At 37.0% G+C, this 20,518-nt stretch overlaps 1 protein-coding gene across 5 annotated transcripts in view; it reads right to left on the bottom strand.

Moving 5' to 3' along the window:
* ECPAS (Ecm29 proteasome adaptor and scaffold) overlaps positions 1-20,518 on the bottom strand; it is a 121,113-nt gene that overhangs the window by 67,357 nt on the left and 33,238 nt on the right. For all 5 annotated transcript variants that reach the window (XR_005210594.1, XM_037796830.1, XM_037796828.1 and 2 more), the window contains exons 2-5: positions 12,307-12,437; positions 5,152-5,268; positions 3,554-3,672; positions 2,250-2,399 (exon numbers count right to left, since the gene is read on the bottom strand). Coding sequence is in view for 4 of the 5 variants with exons in the window: in XM_037796830.1 (XP_037652758.1) it covers positions 2,250-2,399; positions 3,554-3,672; positions 5,152-5,268; positions 12,307-12,437 (517 nt within the window). In the remaining variant the exon portion in view is untranslated. The remainder of the gene's footprint in view (positions 1-2,249; positions 2,400-3,553; positions 3,673-5,151; positions 5,269-12,306; positions 12,438-20,518) is intronic.

Genomic DNA, 20,518 nt, shown 5'->3' with positions numbered 1-20,518 from the left:
AAGGGAGCACTACAGGGTGATAGAAGACAGGAGTGTGTGGTTTGGAACACAATTTTGGGAGATGGTAGCACAACAATGTAAGTACACTGAACAAAGGTAACTATGAATACAGTTGAGAGAGGAAGATGGGGAGCATGTGAGACACCACAAGAAAGGAGGAAAGATAATGACTGGGACTGTGTAACTTGGTGAAATCTAAAGTATTCAACAATTGTGATAAAATGTACAAATATGTTGTTTTACGAGGGAGAACAAGCAAATGTCAACCTTGCAAGGTGTTAAAAATGGGGAGGCATTGGGGGAGGGATGCAATCAGCATAAACTAGAGACTGTAACTAATAGAATCATTGTATTATGCTTCCTTTAATGTAACAAAGGTGATATACTAAGGTAAATGCAGATAAGAGGGTGGGATAGGAGAGGCATGTTAGACACTTGACATTGGTGGTATTGTCTGATTCTTTATGGTGGGTAATGTCCATGATCAACTGTACAAATACTAGAAATCACTTCATGAACCAGAACAAATGTATGACAATACAATTAGAAGTTAATAATAGAGGGGCATATAGGGAAGAACTATATACCTATTACAAACTATATACTACAGTTAGTAGTATTTCAACATTTTTTCATAAACAGTAACAAACGTACTATATCAATACTAGGAGTCAACAATTGAGGGGGGTTGGTTAGGGGTAGGGGAGGTTTAGAGTTTCCTTTTCTTTTTTTCTTTTTTCATCTTTATTTCTTGTCTGGAGTAATGAAAAGTTTCTAAAAATTGAACAAAAATTAAGTGTGATGGATGCACAGCTGTATGAGGGTACCCAGGGGCAAGTGATTGTACACTTTGGATCTTTGGATAATTGTATGGTATCTGAACAATCTCAATAAAAATGAAAAAAAAAAAAAAAAAAAAAAAAAAAAAAATTAATGAACACCTAACATTGTGCAATCATCATCCTAAGCACAAGACAAAAATACAAGGATGCATGAGACTGAATCTCTGCCATTAAAAATAAATTGAGACATTAACAAAAGTATTTGACATCATGTTATCAAAATACAAAAAAATCACAGAGAAATAAGAAATGATATGACAGAAGTGATGGGAGTGATCAAGGAATGTTTGTGCCAGTCAATAAAGCAACCCTACTGGGGGGGGGGGGAGAAAGAGCAAATTAGAGAGGAAAGAAATCATACAGCATGAACTCATGTGTGTCTGCATTGAGGGACAGATGGTTCAGAGACCCACATGCCAAGCTTACAGTGCATATTATATTTTTTGAACATGGGAAAAGCATGATCAAAGTAGCATTTTAGGAAAATTAGTTTGGCAACAAGACAGCCCAGAAAATAACTAGGCTGGAAACAGATCACAACCTGGACACTATGCCAGTAACCGAAGATAGATAAAACAGCTCTTGACTACATAGAGCTTACAATCTAACAGGAGAGAAAGCCATGTCAAGCAAAGTGCTGAAAACAAAGTGTGTTTGGTTTCAGAGAACACGGAAATCAGTGCAATTAAAACTGCCTAGGGTAAGTAATTCATGACAGAGACACGGATGACATCTAAGCTAGTTTGAAAGGCCCTTTTGGGGGGGGAGGTGGAGATGGGAAACATTCTAAACAGACAGAACCACATTCTCTTTAAAAATAAAAATTCAGGGATACCTAAGAGTTCATAAAATGCATGAGTATATGTAATGAAAGGAAAGTGACAGACCAAGGATTTTAAGGTATGGCTCTACTTTACCTTAAAAGAAAAAAGAAAACTCTATGGCAGTATAGAGAGGTTTGAAGAGCAGTTAGTGAGAAAGAATCCATGAAATGAGTTGAAAAAAGCCAAAACCTAGATGACAGCAATGGAAATTGTTCAGGACCCATCAACAAGGGTATGGTAATTTAATCCGATATTGTAGAGGCAGGAAGAGAAAAACTGGACACAATTTATAACTGTACATCTAGATGGCTAAGAAAATCATCACAGCACTGATAGTAATTAAAGAGGAACAATTTTTGTGGAGAAAGACTGATTTCAGCTTGGACAGGTTGGATTTGAAATCACAATAGCAACTCTGTACAATTGGGCCAGAAGAGGTGAGGACTGCAGCAGCAAAGGATCTGAGATTCCAAAGATCTGCCCACTTCCCAGAGAGAGCTGAATCATTTGAATCAGTACTTATCACTACAATATAAAAGCAATCAAAACAGGTTGCTTTGTTTTGTTTATATTTTTCACTTACCCGTAAGGCATCAGAAGGACATCTAGCATGAAGTCCAAAAGCAGCTGCACAGTCTTTGGTTTCTCAGCTAGATTAAATGGAGAAGCTGATTTTGATGATTCAACAGGGTATTTCATGTGAAAAAGGGTTGGTATTAAAAGATGCATTAAGCTGAAAAAACAATTACATTCATTGCAACTACTTAAAAATAAGTTTTTATACATGCAAATAACAGACAAAGCACGAATCACACAACAAAAACCGGCAGTTATAGCAAGGGCCATCTATTTTTAATACCTCTAATTAACAAAGTCCTAATCTAGGAACTAGCCCAGATTTCCTACTTATTGAAAGCTCAGTATACTGACTGGCATTTAGCCAATCTGACTCACTTCTAAAAACACCAGAAAAAAATATATATACATAACATGGGCTCAATGATGATATCTAAATTATCATAAGAAATTTTAGATTAAATCTTAGGTAGAGTTCATTTATAGCATGCTCTTTCAGTTATTTTTTTTCTTTTCCATATGTTTAATTAAAATAAAGTTATTCAAAATCCAAAGAAATTAAAAATCAGTCATGTCAATATTTTGAACACAATATTAAAACTTTTGTATAAATTTAACACAGTCTAATTCCTTCTTTTAAAGAAACTTTTGATAGTCTTAAGACACATGAAAATTATTTCAAACAGTATTTGTAATGTTTATTAATTTTACTTGTGAATATCTGCATTACAGTCTTTCTTTTAAAAACTAATAGGCTCTAAAAGTGAAAGGAAAACATTTCATTCCAGCTTGCCTTCAGTTTCTGCACTTTTTGTAATCATTCTCACTACTAAGGGGCTGCAATACAGAAGTTTTGACTAAGCCAAGACACAAAGGATGTGTTATCATCTAAACTTTTTCACATCTCCAATTCCCATATTAAGACAAACAAGTGCTCTGTTTCTTGAGAAAAGCTTCTCTAAAACTTTATATCCTCCAAGATAGAAATTTCTTGATGAAAAGTATTTTGTAACTCCAATTTCTGCAATTACATAAAATTAGCTGCTTCAAAATAACTGATGAAAAAAACTACTTTAGATTGAGAAAACTGTTGTTAGTTCTGCAAATTTTCCATTATGTTAACACTGAGAAATTTTACAGTAGTATTGCAAAACAGTAACCTTGAGGTACCACAGGAAATTCAATTATTTGTCTAGTAAAAGAGATCAGGCCTTCACATTTGCCCAAGTGAAACCAAACAGGCAGAACTATTCTTAAAGGTAATGATTGGCTCTTGCAGGTAGAAAAACAAGATAACTGAGGAAACCATACCTATCCTGCTGTGGCTGAGGCTTCCCTTCCATGGCAGTAAGAAGCGTAGGGGCCAGTTCACATTGTTTTTCCACTGGTAGGCGAGGATAGCCCATCTTAACATAAATTATAGTAAAATTCTAATGCAGCAAGAGAAAAGCAAGTGAATGTGAAGGAAATACTCCGATTTCAATGAAAACATACGGTATATAATTTTAAAAAATTAAAAAATTAGTTTAATTTTAAACAAATTCAAACATAGGATTATAATTTGTTTATGGCTATACAAAGACACTACAAACAATGATCTGTCCACATGTTTATTACAGCCTGACCAACTACCACATCTCAAGGAAGAATTCTGATCCCATGTATTCAAAATGCTTGCTGGAACATGGGCCTCACTTGAGAAAGCATGACCTAATCTGAAGAAATCATATGCAATTACTTATCACTGAGAAGAAAAAAATAATTATCGGACCTTTCAAAACCTACACACTACACATTAGAATCAAATCTCCCAATTTCCTGCATTAATCCTTATAAATTAGGAGGAGACTGGCTGGTATGCTGCCATTTCTCATCTGATCAATTATTAAAACAACCTTAGTATATTTGCAACATTCTGAGGTTCCTCACTTTGATAACCTATCAATGGATAATGAATCAAGGGAAGCTGAGCGCAGTGGGTGTGTTTGTATCACCATCAGCCACATGAATACTGCATTTTAAACAAACCATAAATGCACATCTGGATTTACACATAAAAATAAAGATAAAATTTGCTTTTCTAAAGGATTCTTCACTTTAGAATAGGCTTCGTAAGATTATTCCTTTAATTACATTTTATTTGCAAAGTTTTATTGGCCTACAATATTTCTATCTGTTTAAAGCAAGGAACATATGTATTGGAGCCTGCTTTGTTCCTATCTACAGCACAGACAGGATGTCTGGACCAGCGGGTGGCCCCAAGGTTGTGATTTCAGATGTTAGATAAGACCTAATAGATCTGCCTCAATGCTGGAAACCATAAGGACCAGGAAAAGAACATCATACAGCATCAACATTCTTTACATTTAATTTTGATGATGAAAACAATTTGATCTGAATTTCTCAATGGGAATATCTGTTACCAGCCTCTAGTTACTCCACTTTTAAAAATGATACCTTTCTGAATATATACATCCAAAACACAGAAGATTTTTTTGTAAATATTCAAACCTTCAATTCTCCTCTTGCCATTTTTTTCTATTATCTTTCATTCATGCCCACATTGCATAACCTGCCTTCCTACTCAAATTGCTCTCACATAATCCTTTACTAAGAATCATATCATTCTTCTATACATAATCATATCTGACAAGTCATTTCACCATTCCTTTCCCCAGTGCAAGCGGTCATTCATTACTTTGTTTCTACCATTTCCCTTAAAGTAGTATTTCCTCTGGGTCGGTATACAGTGAGAAAACCATGTTGTTTAAAGAAAAACTTCTGATGTTTTTCATTTATTAGTAGTCTACGGTAAAATTCTAAGCTTGCCAATAATATTGATGATATCTAATGAATGTTATGAAACACAACTTATTATAAGTCAGAAAATATCCCCGGATGACACTCACTGTGACAAAGGAAACTGCAGCAGGATCCTGGTACTGAACCAACAGTGTCTCTACTGGGAGTTGTATTTTGGGGCGGCTTTTTATACGCTTATTCAGATGGACCAATAGTTCCATTACCTATAATAAAGAGAGACAGGAACTCAAGTTACCAATCATATCTTTAAAAAAATCATTTCTCAGATATTACTTATTTTAGTGGATAGTAACTACTTTATTTTAAATGATGTAAATTTGAGCTTCTAGAAAGGGAGTACATAATATCAGAGTCTTCATCCAAAATGCTACCCCAAGAATCCATGCACCAGGATATTACTAGTGAATTTATTTTTGCAGTGTCCTTCAGGTAATCAATGTCCAAATGGGCCTGGGCCAAGGCACAGTCTGAGAGGAAGACCTGTGAACAACTGATTGCAACATACCATTAACACTACAAAAGGAGAAAGGTACAAGATACTGTGGGTTTCCAGAAGAGAAACTGCCAGATCAAGAAGGACTTCATGGAGGAGGTGATAGGAATGCTAAATCCTAGACACTAAATGAACTTCCAAGCAAAGTCAGCTATAAGGAGGTACAGAGGTCTAAGAGAACATGGCATGAAGCATCTGACTCAAGCACAGAGTGGTAAGAGATGAAAGATTTGAAAGGATTCACCTAAAATAGTAAGGAATTTGTATTGTATTCTGAAGATCATCTGATACTACTAAAGAATGTTAAGTAAGAAATAAGTTTCCTCTCTTTTAGGTGGGAAAAGAGGGCAGATGTAAGAGGTTGACAAGTCAACAATTCCTATGGGTGGACAGGAAAGTACAGATGCTTATGTCGAATGGCTTCAATCTTACTATAATAGGTGAGATTATCTGCTAAGAAAAGAGAAGTAAACAACTGAGCACTGGAAAATAAGACCTTTAGAAAGTCTCACCTGTGAAAGCTTAAAGCGTTTAAGATATCTATTCTGGGGGGAAGGCCTACGCTATCTACCAACATTTCTGAAATTTGTGCTCTAGCCTCAAAGCAAGCATTAAGGAGAGCCACATTCAGGAAAAGTGACAGCAAAAGTCCAGAGGAAACTAGAGCAATAATGAAACAGGTGAATTAAGTTCGAGAAAGAAAACAACTCCATAATCAATGTTTGTTAAATGAATAACAATAAAATAGCCGACATTTAACAAGCAGTTATTATGCTCTAGGCACATAAACCAAGGGAAAAACTGTAATTAACTATTTTTCCTTGTCCACACACAGCCTCTTGAAGACACTGATGTTAATAGTTTAATGTTCATATCAACTTAATATAGACCAAACTCTTCTTCGTAACAGCAGCATAACAACCCATGGGCTTCAAAAAGGTTGAAAGAGAAATCACCTATTTTATGACCCAAAGATAAACACATTTTAATGTATTACCTTCAAGAGTTATTCTTTTTTTTTTAAGGGTTATAACAATTCACCAATAGATCCAGTCTTAGCATTCTTGAGGATATGAGAAGAAGATCAAAGAAAAATTCTAAGGTACAACCTCCAAAAGTCCTTTTTAAAATCAGTAACCTTCCAAAAAAAGTTACATGCAGCATGCATATACAGTGGAATATTTAAGGAGCAGTGAAATATTTTCTCCAGACTTCTATGGCTTGAGAAATAGAAAAGGAGCTGGGGTCTGGAAAAATGCTTTAATACACATGCTTCTGTGCCAGGCTGAATATATTGTGTCCCCCAAACACCGTTATCTTTGATGTAATCTTGTGTGGGCAGACGTTATCAGTGTTGATTAGTTTGTAATTCTTTGAGTGTTTCTTTGGAGATGCACCCCACCCAGCTGTGGGTGATGACTCTGATTGGATAATTTCCATGGAGGTGTTGCTCCGCCCATTCGGGGTGGGTCTAAGGTGAGTCACTGGAGCCATAATAAGCCGACAGATAGGGGGAACTCAGTGCAGCTGAGAGTGACATTCTGAAGAGCAGCTACAGCCAAGAGGGACACCTTGAAGAACGCATTGGAACTGAGAGAAGAGCTTCAGCTTACAGAGACATTTTGGAGACAGCCTTTGAAAGCAGACTTTTGCTCAGGAGAAGCTAAGAGAAGACAAATGCCCCAAGAGCAACTAAGTGTGACATTTTTGAGGAGCTGAAGCCTAGAGAGGAACATTCTGGGAGAAAGCCATTTTGAAACCAGAACTTTGGAACAGACACCAGCCACGTGCCTTCCCAGCTAACAGAGGTTTTCCGGACACCATTGGCCATCCTCCAGTGAAGGTACCCGATTGCTGATGTGTTACCTTGGACACTTTATGGCCTTAAGACTGTAACTGTGTAGCCAAATAAACCCCTTTTTATAAAAGCCAATCCATTTCTGGTGTTTTGCATTCTGGCAGCATTAGCAAACTAGAACAGCTTCTAATGAGAAATACTTGAAATGACATAGTAAGGAATGGGAGAAAGTGACAGAACAAGAGGAAGTAAGAAAACTAAAAAAGAAGGTGGGACACAGCTTAAAATTCTAACATTAATAGCCAATTCAAAAACCTCACAGAAGATCCAACCAAAACTGCTGCCACAACCTCAGTGCTTCCTAAAGCAGCAAGAAACAGAAGAGTAGAGGGGGAGGAAAGAAATGTAAACAAGACAAAATAATTTATCTGCTAGTAACTGACTAAAATGTTCACTTGGATACAAATTAATGATTGAAATGTTAAGAATATTAATAAACCTCCTGGAATAATCGTCACACTAAAATAGAATACAGGTTACAATGTCCTAACAGAAAATGTTTAAAAAAACAGAGAGAACAGACTAAATGATGAAACTGATTAATAATCAAAACAATTGCTATAAATACCCCAAATTCAAACCTCAACATATGTGTCATCTCAATTGTATGGACTAAAACCCAAAGTATTGTTGCTTTAAGAGATGGATCCAAAGTAAATACTGTTAAAATTCTAGGCTGGGGCAAAGTTAAACAGAAGGAAAACATTGGTTGCAATACTACTTTCAGATAAAGCAGTCTTCAGGGAAAAATATTAAATGGGATTTAAAATATAACAAATAATATAACATACTAAAATTACAAGACGTTAAACTTTTGTATCAAAATGCATAAAATCAAAGCTATTAAAACTGCAAGGAAAAGAATCCATGTTCATTTCTTAAAAAGAAAAAAACAAACTACAAGGACAAACAGAAGAAATACATAAAAGTAGTAGGAAATTTGATTCACTACTATCAATTTACAAAACCATTAGAAAACAGATTCTCCAGAAATAAATATATAATACTCCTAATGAGTGGCCTTAGTATGTATTAAACGCTACATTCCACAAACAGGAATTATCCTTTTTATTTTATTAAGAGTTTTTATAATGAATATCAAAATAATACATTTTACAAGGCTGGAATATTACGGTCACAGACAAGTATGCAATAAAACCAGACCAATTTTACATTAAATATTTTGAAATTAAAAACAATATTCTTGTAAACCACTAATTAAGTCAAAAATAAAATAACCAAACACTGCTCATCAATATACCTTAAGGTATAACCAAAACAGTAATCAAAGAGAAAATTATAAGTTGAGGTCATTTTTGGATATGTGCTTTTATAATAAATATATATATATTATAATTAAAGAACTAAGTGCTTAAATTTGGTGGCCAGGTATATATTTTCAAGTCTTAGAGCACTGGGTTCAAATCCTAACTCAGCCATCTGTTCTCTGACCTTAAACGAGTTACTTAATCATTCAAAACCCTAGCTTCATGTGTAAAATGGGGATAATATCTTCCTCATATAATCTTGTGAAGATTTACCTGCTAAGCACTTCTCCTGACACAGTTACCATTACTAGGTTATTATATAAACTAAATTCTTAAGCTAGAAAATCAGATCAAAGGAAAACAACAACAGAAAGAATTCCAATAAAAATAGGACAAAAAAAAAAATACCTCAAGGAAAAGGGAAATTAACCTAAAAGCTGGTTTTCCTTTAAAATGACCCATAAACAATATTAAGCCTTTGGTGGTGATAATCAATGAAGTCAGAAACAAAAATGGAGCTTCTCCATTTAGGAGAATTATAATGGATTATTAATAATAATAGTACATGTGTGATTGTGAAAACCTTGTGGCTCACACTCCCTTTATCCAGTATATGGACAGATGTGTAGAAAAATGGGGACAAAAATTAAATGAAATAATAGGGGGTATGGGGGGTATGGGATGTTTTAGGTGTTGTTTACTTGTATTTTTATTCTTGTTTTTATTTATTTATTTATTTTTGAATAATGAAAATGTCCAAAAATTGATTCTGGTGATGAATGCACAACTATACAATGGTACTGTGAACAACTGACTATACACTGCGGATGACAGTAGGGTATATGAATGTATCTCAATGAAACTGAAATAGGAAAAAAACTGAAAATTTTTAAAAAAAGAATAATAGTACAATAGAAATAAATGGTTATAGATAGATGATTTTCTACAGAAAGATAAAATATAAATGTTCTAAGATATCTGGTAATGAATGCTGGTGATAGTAGCACAACATTGTAGTGAATGGAATTAATACCACTGAATTGTACACTTAAAATAGTTAAAATGGTTATACCTATGTCACCACACACACAAAAAAATTTTAATCTTAAGTAAATGAATAAAGAAAACTACTGGAAATGCTGAGACTGTTCAAATAAAAGCTTGTTTCTGGTCCCTCTGCTGGCCTCCGCTCTTGGCCTCCACTCCACTCACTACCCATCACTGCCTTTCAACACTGCCTGCTGGCCTCGGTCTCCTCTCCCGGCCACCTGCGCCACGCCATCCATGCGAGCTTCTCCAGTTCCCCAAAGGATCGCCTGCCTAGTGTTCAGCTCAGAACCTCTGCACACGGCCTTCTGTGCCGCTAATGGTCCCCCCCACCCCACACCCATCTCTCCGCTTGGCTACTTCTATCACACCAGAGACCTCTGCCTTCTGCCCCCCACCAATCTAAAGCAAGTCCCCAAATATGTTCTTTCACAGTACCCTTTCCTTTTCCCTCTTAGCAGTCATCACAGTTTGTATCTGTATCCTGTTTGCCCAAAAGGTTAATAGCAGTCTAAGTGTTCCTTCCATTCACCAGTGTATCCCCAACACCTGGCAAACAGACGGCACTCCATAAATATTTGCTAAATGAATGAGACTGGTCAAGCTGAATAAGTAAAGAGAAATAAACTCGTGAAAGGCCTTTGATTCCATACTATCCTGAGGGTGACAGAAGGCCAAAGAAGGGTTTTAAATATAGGAGATTTACATAATCAAATACACATCTACCTCAGCAAATATATGGCATAAATGCCTCATTCTTAAGGTACTCATAACAGACATTCTTAAAGGAACTCTTTCCCCATTGAGCCCAGATAAGGACTCATAATCCCTCTCAGGACAGACTTCCAGGAAGATGAAAAGACGAAGAAGAGACAAAACATGAGGGTAATAGTTCAGACACCCAAAGGTCTACTATAAACATCGTGAAGAATATGATTGAACTATTTTACAAATGAAATGGGAAAATGTAAATGTGGTATATTTAGCTTTAAAAAAGAAAATGTGTCTGCTATCCAACAATACTGTACAGAACCCTAAAACAGGAACCATACATCTTACTTTTGAATAAAATTATTTTTTTATTCAGTCAAGATATGGCCCAAGCATATCTTTATAAGCAGAATGAAATTCAGACAGACAGAAAGCCACAGAGGGAGCAGCCAGAAGCTGAAAATCAAGGGAAACTGGAAAAGAATGAAGAGGCAGCCACGTGCACTGCCATGTGACAAAGGAACCAAGAACCAATGATCATCGGCAGCTGGCCCCAGAATGCCAGTCTTCAGGAAGAAAACATCACCTTGATTTAGACTTCTTCTAGCCCCAAAACCCGTGAGCCATTAGATTCCTATTGTTTAAGCCAACCCACTGCATGGTATTTGCATTAGCAGCCAGCAAACTAGAACAGGAACTAATGCAAAGCATACAGTTAGTGCTCAATGCAGCTGTGGAAAGCACACAAAAACTACTTTAGTATAACAAAGAATTTCGCCGGTCTTTGTCCCTAGATAAGTGAGGTGATAAGGTTGAATTTTACCTGAACCCTGTGATCCTACACAGAACCTCATAGGTTAACCCCTCACCCATTTTGTTATTGTCCAAGAGAGCCTAACCTTCTCCTTAGCTTGACTTAACTTTAGACAGGCTTCTCCTTGACCCTAGTCCCTGACCTCCCTTAAAGAATCCAGACAGAGCATGTTCTACCTGGCTTGCACAGTAAACTCAGGAGATAACATCATGTAACGGGCACACCCCACTGTTCACCCTCCCCCTCCAGTCTTCTTCATTTAGCTCATAGAAGTCCTGGAAAACTGTCCCACCCTGTGCTTCAGGGAGTTGAGCCCTCTCTCCTCTACTGTGATAGCTTTCTGGTCTCCCCCTCTCTATAACAAGAGCCCTCTGGTCTCTCTCTTCTCTATCGCACACAGCTTTGCATAAAGTTATCCTTGCCCAGTGAAATTTTTCTTTGTCATAGGTAACCTCTACATCCCTGGAATTTCCTGTAATAGGAGTGTTTTTTGTTATTCATGGTGGGTGGGAGACCACACCTGCAGGCTTATGCTGGGGGCTGGACACACCAGAAAGACCAACCACATGATTAGGGGCTTTGGGCCTTTGAACGACATCATGTCAGCCAGACCTCCTGGACCTCCAGGAAGGGAGGAAGGCAGGAGATTGAGTTCAACCACGTGGGAACAGATTCCACTAATTATGCCAATGTAATGAAAGGCCACAGAAACTTGAGACACTCAAAGCTCTGGAGTGCTTCCACGACTGAGAAACTACTGATGTGCTGGGAGGGTGATCTTTGGAGAGGACTACCCTTAACCTGTGGAGCCTGACTTAACTAGGAGTAGAATCAGAATTGAATTAAACTGCTGTTAAGAGTTTTCTGAAGTTTTTACAGGTTGTATACTCCTTATTAAATCATGAAAGCTGGTCCTAAGACTTACTCTCCATTTTGAAAGGTCATAATTTGGATCATAAACCTGGATTTCAATAATGGGCACAAAAAAATCACTTTGCCATATTTTCCATTTATTCACCACAATTCTCCCAAGTGGCCCAACATGCTTACCTTTTTGCGTACTCCTTCTTGAGTGCTAGACAATTTCAGCAGAACAGGAGGAAGGAATTTAGATATAATATTCTGTAACTGTTCATCCGTTTCAGCATGGCCAAGTCGTAAAAAGACCCGTTCAAGCTGATCTATAATAAAAAGAAAAAAGGGAACTTAGCAAATCAAACATAAGCAAGGTTAATAATTTTCAGAGTTTAATCCCTTTTTTACTGTTCCACAGATCCTTCAATCAGAACTTCAACCATTAACACTCCTGTATGCAGATGATTTTGACACAGAGACAACACGGAAAACGTCTACCTGCAGCCTTAAGCAATACATCAATTGCAACTGCCTGGGAATTTGATATTAAAAAAATCATTAATTTTTAGGTGCTATAATAGGGGTAATATAGTAGGTAGAGGGCTTATAAATGAAACCAAGATTAGCCATTAACTGATATTTGTTCAAGAAGTGTGACAGACACTGAGAATTTACATTTGTGTATATGCTTAAAATTTTCTGTAACAATATTTTTAAAGGAAGTAATATATATACATACATATATGCATATGTGTGTATACATTACCTAGCTCTGTTCATTGAAAACCTAGAAGCAATGATATCCCAGTGACAATGGGCAAACTCAGTACCCAGATCTTCATTTTTAAATCCCATTCTCGAAGAGGATCCAAGATGGCGGATTAGGAGAGACAAAGGAAAATTCAAGTCTGTGAAAAACACTAGATAAAAGACAGAAAGTGCTCCAGAAAAGTTGTTCCAGGATACTACTGGCTGGACAAGATCTGCTGCATCCACAGCGACTGTGCACTTGGTGAAACCAAGAAACTGCGTTCAGAATCAAATAAATGTTCAAGCTGCTGGGGAAACGGCACTCGGAGCTACAGCGGGGAGAACCCTGAGGTCAGCATTTGGAGGTAGGTTAGTTTAAAAACCCGGAAAGTGGCTGCAGATCCGGCAGCGAGAGCTGCACAGTCAAGAGCAGTGAGGAGTGCCTTCCAAGCCCCAGGCACCTGCCTCAGTATCTGGTGTGGGTGACAGCCTTTCCCACAGCCACAACTAATTGCCCTGGAGCCAGGAACAGGACGCTGCAGCAGGCAGAAGACCATGTAAGTGGGAAGTTACCACACTCCATACAGCCATCTTTTCAATCCCTTGGGGATTCCGCTTGCATGTGACATTGCATAGTCTTCCTCCGAGAAGGCCCACGGGGTGCACAGCTGAGGGGTGGAGTCCCACAGGGAAGTGTGAAGACACCAACACCAATCCCAGGGACTTGGTGGGCCCATGGCAGAGAGTGACCGTGAGGAATCTGAGCTGAAGAGCTGGACTCGTACAACAGCCCTAGGGTATTATAGACGGAGCCCCGGAAATAGCTGGGAGTTCTGGGTCTCAAAACCATCTTCCCTACCTAACTGCACAGGGCACATCCCCCACCCTTAGGGCTAGTGGTCCCAACTGCACACAGAAAATTGGTGCACTGACTGGACCTCCACAAGGTCTGGACCCCTACAGGCTGCACAGACGAAGTTGGGGAGAACTGGCTTGAGGGTAATAGGTGGCCGGGGCGGGGGGGAGGCATCCACTGGTAGGTCAGGGAAAGTGAATCCACCAAGCTGTAGCTCTGTCAAATTACAGATAATTATTCAAATAAGGCTGCATATCCTAAAATAACCTTGTCAAGATAACTAAATGCCAAGAGGCCAAAAACAACAGAAAATTTTAAAGCATATGAGGAAACTAGAAGATACGGACAACCCAAACACCCAAATCAAAAAACCAGAGGAGACACAGAACTTGGAGCAATTAATCAAAGAAGTATTCACAAACAACAAGATCATGGCTCAGGATATAAAGGACATGAAGAAGACCCTGGAAGAGCATAAAGAACAATGTGCAAGAGTCAATAAAAAAAAAGATGAGCTTATAGAAATAAAAGAAACTGCTGATCCAATTTAAAAGATCCTGGAAACACAAAGCAGCAGATTAGATGAACTCAAAGAATGAGAAAGCAAAATGGAAGAAAATGTTTTGGAGAGTGAAAGTACAGAAGAACAAATGGAGAAAAAAATAGGAAAATTTGAAATGGATCTCAGGGATATGATGGACCACATGAAGCGCACAAATATAAGAATCGTTGGTGTTCAGAAGGGGAAGAGAAGTGTAAAGGTCTTGAAAGAGTATTCAAAGACACTGATGGGGAAAACTTCCCAATCCTTCTAAATGACATAAACATGCAAATCATAGATGCCCAGTGAACTCCAAACAGTATAAATCCAAATAAACCCACTCCAAGACATATTCTGATCAGACTGTCAAATGCTGAAGAGAAAGAGCAAGTTCTGAAAGCAGCAAGAGAGAAGCAATTCACCACATACAAGGGAAACAACATAAGACTAAGTAGTGACTACTCAGCAGCCACCATGGAGGCGAGAAGGCAGTGGTATGACATATTTAAAATGCTAAGAGAGACTTTGTTGCTCAGATGTGGCCCTCTGTCTCTAGCTAAGCCAACTTGAAAGGTGAAATCACTGCCCTCCCCCCTACGTGGGATCAGACACCCAAGGGAGTGAATCTCCCTGGCAACGTGGAATATGACTCCCGGGGAGGAATGTAGACCTGGCATCGTGGGACAGAGAACATCTTCTTTACCAAAAGGGGGATGTGAAAGGAAATGAAATAAGCTTCAGTGGCAGAGAGATTCCAAAAGGAGCCGAGAGGTCACTCTGGTAGGCACTCTTACGCACAATTTAGACAACCCTTTTTAGGTTCTAAAGAATTGGGGTAGCTGGTGGTGGATACCTGAAACTATCAAAATACAACCCAGAACCTATGAATCTCGAAGAGAATTGTATAAAAATGTAGCTTATGAGGGGTGACAATGGGATTGGGAAAGCCATAAGGACCACACTCCACTTTGTCTAGTTTATGGATGGATGAGTAGAAAAATAGGGGAAGGAAACAAACAGACAAAGGTACCCAGTGTTCTTTTTTACTTCAATTGCTCTTTTTCACTCTAATTACTATTCTTGTTATTTTTGTGTGTGTGCTAATGAAGGTGTCAGGGATTGATTTAGGTGATGAATGTACAACTATGTAATGGTACTGTGAACAATCGAAAGTACGATTTGTTTTGTATGACTGCATGGTATGTGAATATATCTCAATAAAATGAAGATAAAAAAAACTAAAGGACAAATGGGGTGGGATGGGGAGATGATTTGGGTGTTTTTTTTTCACTGTTATTTTTTATTCTTGTTCTGGTTCTTTCTGATGTAAGGAAAATGTTCAGAGATAGATTGTGGTGATGAACGCATAACTATGTTATCATATTGTGGACAGTGGATTGTATACCATGGATGATTGTATGGTGTGTGAATGTATTTCAATAAAACTGAATTTAATAAAAAAAAAAAAAATGCTAAGAGAAAATTTGCCAACCAAGAATTCATTATCCAGCAAACCTCTCCTTCAAATTTGAGGGAGAGCTTAAAAGCTTCACAGACAAACAAATGCTGAGAGAATTTGCTAACAGGAGATATGCCCTACTTGAGATACTCAAGGGAGCCCTACTGGCAGAGAAAGGAGAGAGAGGTATGTAGAAGGGCTCAGATCTAACGAGTTCTAGTAAGGGAACGTTAAAAGAACTAAAGAGAGAGAGGGAAAAAATATATCTGACAAACAAAAACCAAATAATAGGATGGCTGATTCAAGGAATGCCTTCAAAGTAATAGCATTGAATGTGAATGGATTAAACTCCAATTAAAAGATATAGGTCGGCAAAATGGATTAAAAAATATGAACCATCAATATGTTGCTTACAAGAGACTCATCTTAGACACAAAGACACAAAGAAATTCAAAGTGAAAGGATGGAAAAAAAATATTCCACGCAAGATATAGCCAAAAGAAAGCAGGAGTAGCAATATTAACCTCAGACAAAATAGACTTTAAATGCAAGAATGTTATAAGAAACAAAGAAAGTCATTAAATACTAATAAAAGGGACAAGTCAACAAGAAATAACAATTGTAAATGTCTATGCACCCAATCAAAGTGCACCAAAGTACATAAGACAAACATTGATAAAACTGAAGGAAGCAATAAAGTTTCCACAATAATTGTGGGAGATTCCAACACATCACTCTCTCCTATAGATAGATCAACCAGACAAAGGACCAATAAGGAAACTGAAAACCTAAACAATGTGATAAATGAATTTGACCTAACAAACATATATGGAGCATTACATCCCAAATCACCAGGATACACCTTCTTCTCTAGTGCTCATGGAACTTTCTCCAGGAAAGATCATACTCTGGGCCATAAAACAAGCCTTAATAAATTTAAAAAGACTGAAATTATTCAAAGCATATTCTCTGATCACAATGGAATACAATTAGAAGTCAATAACTATCAAAGATTTAGAACACTCACAAGTATCTGGAGGTTAAACAACACACTCCTAAACAATCAGTAATCTAAAGAAGAAATAGCAAGAGAAATTGCTAAATATCTAGAGACAAATGAAAACAAGAGCACAACATATCAAAACTTATGGGATGCAGCAAAGGTGGTACTGAGGGGGAAATTTATAGCTCTAAATACATACATTAAAAAGGAAGAAAGAGCTAAAATCAAAGAACTACTGGAACTGAAGAAGCTAGAAAATGAACAGCAAAAGAATCCTAAACCAAGTAGAAGAAAAGAAATAACAAGGATTAAAGCAGAAATAAATGACAAAGAGAACAAAAAAAAAAAAAAGAGAGAATAAACAAAACCAAAAGTTGGTTCTTTGAGAAGATCAACAAGATTAACAAGCCCCTAGCTATACTGACAAAATCAAAAAGAGAGAAGACCCCCCCAAAAAAAAACAAAATAATAAATGAGAGAAGTGACATTACTGCAGATTCCAAAAAAATTTTAAAAATTATAAGAGGATACTACAAATAACTGCAAGCCAACAAACTAGATAATGTAGATGAAATGAACAACTTCATGGAAACACATGAACAACCTAGACTGACCACAGAAGAAACAGAAGACCTCAACAAACCAATCACAAGTAAAGAGATCCAATCAGTCATCAAAAAGCTTCCCACAAATAAATGCCCAGGGCCAGATGGCCTCACAGGGGAATTCTACCAAACTTACCAAAAAGAACTGACACCAATCTTACTTAAATTCTTTCAAAACATTGAAGAAAATGGAACACAACCTAACTCATTTTATGAAGCTAACATCACTCTAACACCAAAACCAAGTAAAGATGCTACAAGAAAGGAAAACTACAGGCCAATCTCCCTCATAAACATAGATGCAAAAATTCTCAATAAAATAAGATTGCGAATTCTCAAATCAAATCCAAAGACACATTTAAAAAATCATACACCATGACCAAATGGGGTTCATTCCAGGCAAGCAAAGATGATTCAACATAAGAAAATCAATGTAACACAACACATTAACAAATCAAAAGGGAAAAATCAAATGATCATCTCAATAGATGCTGAAAAAGCATTTGACAAAATCCAGCAAACTTTTTTGATAAAAATACTTCAAAAGGTAGGAAATGAAGAAAACTTCCTCAATATGATAAAGAGCATATATGAAAAAATCACAGCCAGCATAGTACTCAATGGCAAAAGACTGAAAGCCTTCCCTCTAAGATCAGGAATGAAACAAGGATGCCCGTTGTCACCACTGTTATTCAACATTGTGCTATAAGTGTTTGCCAGAGCAATCTGGCAAGACAAAGAAATAAAAAGCATCCAAATTGGAAAGGAAGAAGTAAAACTGTCATTATTTACAGAAAATATGATCTTATATCTGGAATACCCTGAGAAATCAATGACACAACTACCTGAGCAAATTTAGCAAAGTAGCAGGATACAAGATTAATGCACGTAAGTCAGTAATGTTACAATACACTGGAAATGACCTAACTGAAGAGACACTCAAGAAAAAGATTCCATTCTCAATAGCAACTAAAAAAATCAAGTACCCAGGAATAAACTTAACCAAGGATATAAAAGACCTATACATAGAAAATTATATAACTTTACTAAAAGAAATAGAAGGGGACCTAAAACGTTGGAAAAATATTCCATGTTTATGGATAGGATGGCTAAATGTTGTTAAGATGACAATTCTACCCAAACTCATCTACAGAGTCAATGCAATTCCAATCAAAATTCCAACAACCTACTTTGCAGACCTGGAAAAGCTAGTTATCAAGTATATTTGGAAGTGAAAGTTGCCTCGAATTGCTAAAAACATTCTAAAAAAGAAAAACGAAGCAGGAGGCCTTACACTCCCTGACTCTGAAGCTTATTATAAAGCCACAATAGTCAAAACAGCATGGAACTGGCACAAAGATAGACATACTGATCAATGGAATCAAATTGAGAATTCGGAGATAGACCCCCAGATCTACAGCCGACTGATCTTTGATAAGGCCCCCAAAGCCACTGAACTGGGACATAATTAGTCTACTCAATGAAAGGGGCTGGGGGAGTTGGATAGCCATATCCCAAAGAATGAATGAGGACCCCTATCTCACACCCTACACAAAAATTAACTCAAAATGGATTACAGACCTCAATATAAGAGACAGAACCAAAAAACTCCCAGAAGATAATGTAGAGAAACATCTTCAAGACCTTATATTTGGAGTTCACTTCTTAGACCTTACACCCAAAGCAACAGAAGAAAAAAACAGATAAATGGGAACTCCTCAAACTTAAAAAGCTTCTGTACACCAAAGGAATTTGTCAAAAAGGTGAAGAGGCAGCCAACTCAATGGGGAAAAATATTTGGAAACCATGTATCTGACAAAAGACTGATATCTTGCATTTATAAGGAAATCCTACAACTCAACAGCCCAATTATAAAATGGGCAAATGATATGAAAAGACAGTTCTCTGAAGAGGAAATACAAATGGCCAAAAGACACATGAAAAACTGTTCATCTCCACTAGCTATTAAGGAGATGCAAATTAAGACCACAATGAGATATCATCTCACACCATTAAACAAACAGGAAACTACAAATGCTGGAGAGGATGTGGAGAAACCGGTAGACTAGATTAGTCACTTGCTTCCAAAGAGTAGAGTAAGGAAAGGAATTAATTTTACATGGAGAAACTGACAAATACTATCTTAAAGCCATAAAGGTTAACATCATCAATGATGTCATGTGGTCACTGTGGACCCTGATATGATAAAACAAGAAGGGTACTTTATCTCCATGGTATTCACTCCAAAAACCCACATCCCCAGGCTAGCCATGGGTAAAAACAGGAAACCCCAGGTTGGGGCACATTCTACAGGATATGTAGCCTATACTCCTCAAGATTTTCAAGGTCATGAAAACAAGGAAATCCTGACAAACTGTCCCAGACCAGATTTTCCAAATCTTCAGTTACACATGTGAATGAAGAAAATATCCTTTATTATCAACCAATGAAGAGAAGTTTCTACCAAAAACAGCATCTAGATTTTGTGTGTGCATATATACAGGTATACATGAACAATATACACTAAAAAAAAATATAAAACACCTCCTTAGCATATACACCAGAAACAATTTCAGATGGGCAACTATTCATAAACTATATAATTATTATTAATCCAACCTTGGAAAAGCTCAACTAATGATTCTCTCAGAGGGTCTATGAGATACAACAGAGTTGATGGACCTGGATTTGCCTATGACTTTATTTTAGCTAATAAACTAAAAACAACCTCTACAAGACTATTTTTCTCATCTGTAAAGAAAAGCACAAAACTGCTTCACAAAGATGTTGTGAGGATGAAATCTCCATGTGAAACATGTTACATCTAACTAACAGATTACAGGTTTATAGCTCTTATAGGTTTATAAACTATAGGAAATAGTTTACATATATTATATGTCATACATTATTTTTTCCCTGAACACATTATTCCTTTAATCTTACCTTCTTTCTGAATAAAGTACACTACTACTACAAAAAAATAGTAAATTAGGAGTCTACCAAACATCTGAAAGCACACATTCCATCACCTGGGCACAGAAAATCAATTACTAGTAGCAACTCAGAGTAGGTACTCAATGCTAGGTTTGTGTCTACCCCCCATATACTACCATCAAAGGAAAACCAGATTTAGATGAACCAGGCCAGAAAGCTAAAACTCCTGTGACATTCCTTCATAGAAACAAGACTTCAT

The sequence above is a fragment of the Choloepus didactylus genome, chromosome 10 (assembly GCF_015220235.1).
Source record: "Choloepus didactylus isolate mChoDid1 chromosome 10, mChoDid1.pri, whole genome shotgun sequence".
Lineage (NCBI taxonomy): Eukaryota > Metazoa > Chordata > Mammalia > Pilosa > Megalonychidae > Choloepus > Choloepus didactylus.
This window is presented reverse-complemented; position numbering and strand designations above follow the sequence as displayed.